General features: G+C 41.7%; 1 protein-coding gene across 1 annotated transcript; it reads right to left on the bottom strand.

Annotated features, from left to right (window-relative positions):
* Positions 1-1,834: 1,834 nt before the first annotated feature.
* Positions 1,835-2,176, bottom strand: LOC149214281 (uncharacterized). Its single transcript, XM_089389351.1, has one exon. The coding sequence runs from the start codon at positions 2,174-2,176 to the stop codon at positions 1,835-1,837; it is 342 nt and encodes a 113-aa protein (XP_089245477.1).
* Positions 2,177-6,381: the final 4,205 nt, after the last annotated feature.

Genomic DNA, 6,381 nt, shown 5'->3' with positions numbered 1-6,381 from the left:
TTTTTTTGGTAACAAAAGAGTCTTTAGTTTTGATTAGGGTTAGGGAAATGATAATGGTTTATAAGTTGAACTCATCAACCACGCTTTCCATTTTCATACATATAATGTTTTTTGTTGTTGTTGTAAATAAGATAGATTCTATTACTTCGAAACATGATATTTACAAATTGAAATGGATGGTGCAAGTAGAGTGCTCTAACACTAGAGCCAAGCTTTCTTTTCACATATTTTACAAAACATGCCTTTCTTGCCTTTGCTGAAGAGATTTTTACATTAATTTTTACAAAAAATGTTCCTCCTTGACTGAGTTGGTTTTATGATTTCACATCTACAATGGTAAACAAATAGGCTTCTTCCCCTAAGCTGAGTAGATGGATTTGATCTATTGGTGGAGGAAGGATAGCTTTTGTGAGTGCCAAAAATGTTCCTTGAGCTGGTGATGCGCTGATTGAGAGATGTGTGGAACATCATGTATTCTAGGTTGACATTGATATCATGCAGGCCGTTGATAGCAGTAAAAATCCATGTATTTGGAGTAGGTAACATAAATGGCATACCAAAAAGAGAGTTCATACAAGATAACTTTAGGCAGTTACCTCCATAGGGTCTTCGTCTACGCTTATAGGCTTCTCTTGCGTATTGCCTGCTTGAACATCGGTTGCAGCTTGGTGGCTAGATGAGGCACTTGTGGTTTCTTTTTTGATGCTTGGAGATCCCTCGCCACTTTCCATACAATTTTTGAGCAAGGCGTAATGAGGCGAATCTCGAGTAACAAAATGTCTATAGTGTATCAACTTCGCATACACTGTGTTTTTGTCTGTGAGCATGTCAATTTTTTCTTCCAGAGCCTTATTGTTCTCATATTGTTCCTGAAGAGAAAACCCCAAGATAGTTTTCAACTACCATGATATTTTAGTAGTGCGATTGTAGAGATTTTTCCTGGCACTGGTAAGGCTCGGGTCAAGAATCCATTCAAATTCCGTGTCCACAACTTCCGTGGTCACTCTACGCCTGATGTTGCGCGCTTGAGTTTCCAAGTTGTTGATTCTCTCCTGGGTTGCCGAGTTAACCGAGATGGCATAATTGAGTGATGTGCGTCTCTCCGAGGCCTCAGTTCTGGTGCTTGACAGCGTACTGGTATTATCCCACCTAGAAGAATTACGACCCCGACTGCGACCGCGCTAGGGAGCAAAGCTAGAATCACATCGATAAGACATTCTAGGGAGGGGGTGAGAATCAGGGAGGGAAAGATGGACAATGAAAGAAGGACAGGGGGTGAAATGTAAGGCAGTGAAGGTAGAGGTGAAGGGGCGGAAATGATGGAGAGGAAGGGTTGTGGGGAAGGGGTATACATAGGGGTGAGCAATCAAGGAGGAGTGGGATGGCATGGTGTGGCCATTGATTGTGACTAGGAGGAGGTACAACATTATAATGAGGGAAAGGGTATTGAATTTGGTTGATAGGTTCAATAGGTGGCACCATATAGGGGACATAATGAACCGATACGTGCTCACTTTGTGCTAGGAATTGGGGCAACTGCTCAAGGAGAAACTCATAATGAATTGCTGCAGTGGATGTGCTGTCTCTGATTAGGAGCGAGATAGGTGATCTCATTAATTAGAGGAACCATAGTCCTATTGTCTAGACCATTTATAAAATTTCAGTCCTGCTTGAGCATACTCTATTCCGGGTCTCCCCAGGCGAGTGAGCGTAATCTGAGATTGTCTGCTGTGCCTTCATTCACCAGCCTGTTCGATTTTCATCTTACCGCCTAGAAGTGGAGCCCATTTTACTCATCGACATGTCTCTTGATCTTGGGAAGGATCTTGTTGAGTCACCAATTTCCTAATACTTTGATGACCGTCGTTCCCTGTTGTAATTTTCGGCAAGCTTGAGTGGCAAGCATGGAATCGCCTTCGACGATCAATGGCCAAAACCTTTGAGCTTTGGCAATATCCAGACCATGCTCCAGAGCCTGTAGCTCGGCTACATTGTTGGTGGAATTTCCTAAATTGCCTGCATAAACCCAGATAATATTTCCCTGCGAGTTTCTGAATGCACCTTCGAAGCTAGCTTCCCCCAGGTTACCCTTGGCCGCTCCATCATAATTCAGCTTCAGGATTCCTTTATCCGAAGGAGACCATTGGCTTAGAGCTTCCTGATTGACTGAAGCCATGGGGGTGATATTGATAGTGGGGGAGTTCAGATTGAGGAGGGTGAGGATGCGTTGATCTGCTTGACTGGGAGTATCATTGGAAATTTGGAGATTGGAAGTAGAGACCATTTCTCTGATCGTTTGCTTAATGAAGGTCAATATATTTTCTTCCGACCTATATTTTCCTTTGAAAATTCTAGCGTTCCTTTCTTTCCACAGAGCCCAACAAATTATACCTGGGAGTAAATTCCAAGCTTTGTTCACCATTGGGTTGGAGGAGAAAGAAACTCTCCAATTCTCAACTGTGTTGAGGATAGAGGAAATGTCCTTGTCTGATTCCTTGAAAACCATTTTCGCCCAATTCCAGAGATTGTTAGAGTAATCACATTCATTCAGAAGGTGGTTTGTTGTCTCTTCAATTTTTTTGCAAAGATTACATCTTGAGGGTCCGATGAAGCCTTTTTTCCTTAGATTGTCCCAGGTTAAGATTTTCTTTTGCATAGTGAGCCACAGGAAGAGGGTGATTTTAGGCCACTGTTTCCTTCCCCACAGAGTTTTCCACTTTTGGTTCGGTTGAATTTAGTCGTGGTTTTCCATGTAGCTGTAAGCCTCCTTGAGGTTGAAATGTCCAGTTGCGTTCTTCCCCCATCTTATCTTGTCTTCCCCTGTGTCAAATTGTATCTGTCTTTCATGGATTTCTCTGGCAAATTCTCTCTAGTCGAGATCATTGGGCAGAGGTTCCCAATCTTTTTTGTCCAGCCATTCCCTCCATTTATCCTTGCCATTTTGAGGCTTCCAATAATGAGCTACTCTGTTTTTTCCTTTGTCTTTTATTGTGTTGTGTAGATGGCTGAACTTATCCCTATTTAAATCTGGCATTTGTTTCCAAGCATCCTCCCAAAAGAGAGAATTTTCTTCGTTTCCTATTTCCCAAAAGCTATGATTTTGGATGATGGCCTTGTTTTCCCATGCTTGATTCCATATGGCCGAGCCTTTGATGTTCCAATTAAGCCTGATGAGGTTCTTAATTGAATGGTTTGGGACATATTTGGCTTTCTAGATTTGCCCCAGGGAGAGTTTGGGTTTTCCAACCAACGCCACCAGGTTTTGGCCCCAAGGGTTTTACCCAAGATTTTTGGGTCCCTTAAGCCAAGACCTCCAACATGTTTTGGTCTTCACAATTTATCCCAGGCAATCAACGCCCATTTATTTTTGTTTTCAGTACCCCTCCAGAGGAAGTTTCGTTGGATGTTCCTTATGATATTGGTGATCAATTTAGGAGTAGCAAGAGCTGAGAACATGTACTGGGGTATAGATTGTAAAATAAATTTTACCAAGACCAACCGACCAACCAAGTTGAGGGCACAGAAAGTCCAGTTAACCAATATTTTTCCAGCTTGGTTATGAGGTCTTCCCAAATGGAATGGACAAGGGGTTTATCAGTTAGAGGGACCCCTAGGTATTTGGAGGGGAGACAACATATTTGGAATCCCATTGTTCTAGAAATGTTCCTTTGAATGGCTAAGGGGGTATTAAAAAAGAACAGTTTGGATTTTCTAGGTTAATGGAAGTCCCTGAAGCTTCTGAAAATTATGATAGGATTTCTTGGAAGGATATGGCTTCTTTTACAGTGGGAAGGCCCATTAACAAAGTGTCATCAACAAATTGCTGATGAGTGGAGGGAGGGGCATTGACATGGAGCTTGAGGCTAGATAGAGAGTTGCAAGAGGAGGCTTCCATGATAGATATGCTTAGACCTTCTGCCATGATAACGAAAAGGAAAGGTGATAGTGGATCACCCTATCTAATTCCTTTGGAGGGGCAGAAAGGTGTAGATGGGGATCCATTTAGGAGAATAGAAAAGAAAGCCCTTGAAACCATTGCCATGATCCACTTTATGCAGTCCTTGTTGAAACCAAATGCCTCTAAAACACCTTTCATGTAATCCCAACTTGACATGTCCAGCTGCTTCAACATACCCGATTTTTTTTTAAACTTTTAGGGAGTGGAGCAGTTCATGGGAGAGGATGATGATGTCCAAGATTTGTCTGCCTTCCACATAACCCGATTGATTTGGGGAGATTAGGAGAGGCAGGACAATTTTGATCCTATTGGCTAGGACCTTTGAAAGGATTTTATAGATAACATTGCAGAGTGCGATTGGTCTGAACCTTTCCGGGGAATTGGCTCCTTCCTCCTTGGGAATCAGAGTGAGGAAAGTTGTGTTTAAGGCTTTTAGGAACGATTTGTGGATTCTAGATTCCTCCACCAAGGCATGAAACTCTTCCTTAATAATGGTCCAACAAGCTATGAAGAAGTCAGTTGTGAAGTCGTCTGGTCCTAGAGCTTTTCCATTTGGCATAGACTTAACGACTTATTTAACCTCTTTCATAGTTACTTTCCTCAGGAGCATTTTATTATGGTCCTGGGTTAGGATGATTGGAATGTTGTTCGTGATTTCTCTTATGGCTTTGGCCCTGTCCATCCTAGGTTCTTCAAGAAGATTGTTGAAGTAGAGATTTAATTCATTAGTAATGTCTTCATGATTATGGATCATGTTCCCTTCTGTGGTTTTTAGGCCCAGGATTCTATTATGTCTTCTATGTTGTATCATTGAGCGGTGAAAGAAGGCTGAATTTCTTTCTCCACATTTTAGCCAATTGATACAGGATTTCTGTTGCCATAATTTTTCCTCTTGAGAAACTCTTTCTTCCCAGTTCTTTTGGAGACTAAGCTCTTCTTTCTTCATTTGTTTAGTGATTCCACTGCTGATGATTTTCTGTTGGAGGGTTTCCATCCTTTGTTCCAAGTCTTTTTTGTCAGTAAAATTGTTGCCAAAGGTGTCTTTGTTCCAAATTTTGATTTTTTTTTTAATAAGTTTCAATCTTTGTTGGAATTGAAATTGTTAGAGTCGGTCTTGTCAATCCTCCATCAGAGATCAAAGCTCTTTCTGCATTTCATTTTTAGGTGTCTCGCTCCATTCACTCAGTTGCATTCCGCTAGGGGCATGCCATGATCTGACGGAAGGGTCTTGTCAGTCATTACCCCTCATGTCTTGCACCTGCTGGCTTAGGTATTTTCATCAATGTTTATTAAAGTCCATGACAATCAATGTTTGATCTTTTAATGGACAAGAGTCATTTCAGTCATTAGGTCTAGGGATTAGTCAATTTGGTCTTCAACAATGTCCAATAAAGCCATGCAGGCCAGAGGGAGGCTCTTACAAAGTTGTGATTCAAAAATTTTCATCATCATGTTGACAGATTACCATTGTTCTTCAAAACTCTGCTTTGAAGAAAAGTCAACAGTTTGTCATTTGTAATAATTCTCCAAAGTTTTTCAGTTGATTTCTTCAGGTGAAACCCTGGTCATCTTCTGCCAAGATCGCATGCCAAACACCCCTGCAAAATTGACAAAGAGGGTCATCGTCAGTTCAAAAAGTCAAGTGGAAATAAGCAAAATAGAGTTGTATTAAAATGTGAAAAAGTGCCGCGTATAAAGCGAAAGAGAGAGGGAGAAAGCACTTGAAGCTATTAAGAGCAGTATCTGGGAACAAAGAAGCCTAAGAAACATGTTATCAAGCCAAGTGAAAAGTTTCGATTTTCATTTGACTGGGAGAATACTGAAGATACTTCACGGGTTATGAATTCCTTGTACCAAAATCCTCATGATGCACAACTGTTGTTTTGTCGGGAGTTCCGAGCTGGGGTGAATCGTAGGAAGCAAAACAAAGCTTGCAGCAAAGAACAGAGTTTGTAACTAAAGGCATTTTCAAGCATTACGAAAATGAGTTTGGAAAATTTAAAATTTGGAAATCTTCATGTAAAAATCATGTCCCCAAGCGTGTAAAGCTCAGAAAAAGCAAAACAAAATCGTTTGGGGTGAGCAAGGTCGAAATTGTGTTGAAATAGAGTGGCGCGGCGCATAGGAAGAAGGCGCGACACACATGGGCCGCGCGGTGCATTGGGCGCTCCTCCGCAGTGTAAATTAACACTGGCGCGACGCACTCACCAGGCGCGACGCACTGGGAGTGCACGCGGCGCACAGAGCCCCCAGCCCAAAATTTTATCTCCACTGCTCAATTTTTCAAACAACTTCAAATTTTTTGATCCAAATAAATGTGTGAATGCGTTTGCCACTGCTGTTGACTTCGGTTTGGTGTTGTCTGGAAAGAGGCATTGAATTTCTCGTATCAATGACTCATTACTTCAGGTAATGGAGAAAAA

Source organism: Pinus tabuliformis, chromosome 1_1, assembly GCF_031772625.1.
Source record: "Pinus tabuliformis cultivar Carrire ecotype Pingquan chromosome 1_1, CPIR1, whole genome shotgun sequence".
Lineage (NCBI taxonomy): Eukaryota > Viridiplantae > Streptophyta > Pinopsida > Pinales > Pinaceae > Pinus > Pinus tabuliformis.
Note: the sequence above shows the minus strand (reverse complement) of the source record. Positions and strands in the feature narration are given on the sequence as shown.

What these genes read in the sequence shown, in the direction of transcription:
- LOC149214281 (XM_089389351.1), bottom strand. Translation starts at nt 2,176, where the DNA reads ATGGCTTCAGTCAATCAGGAAGCTCTAAGCCAATGGTCTCCTTCGGAT.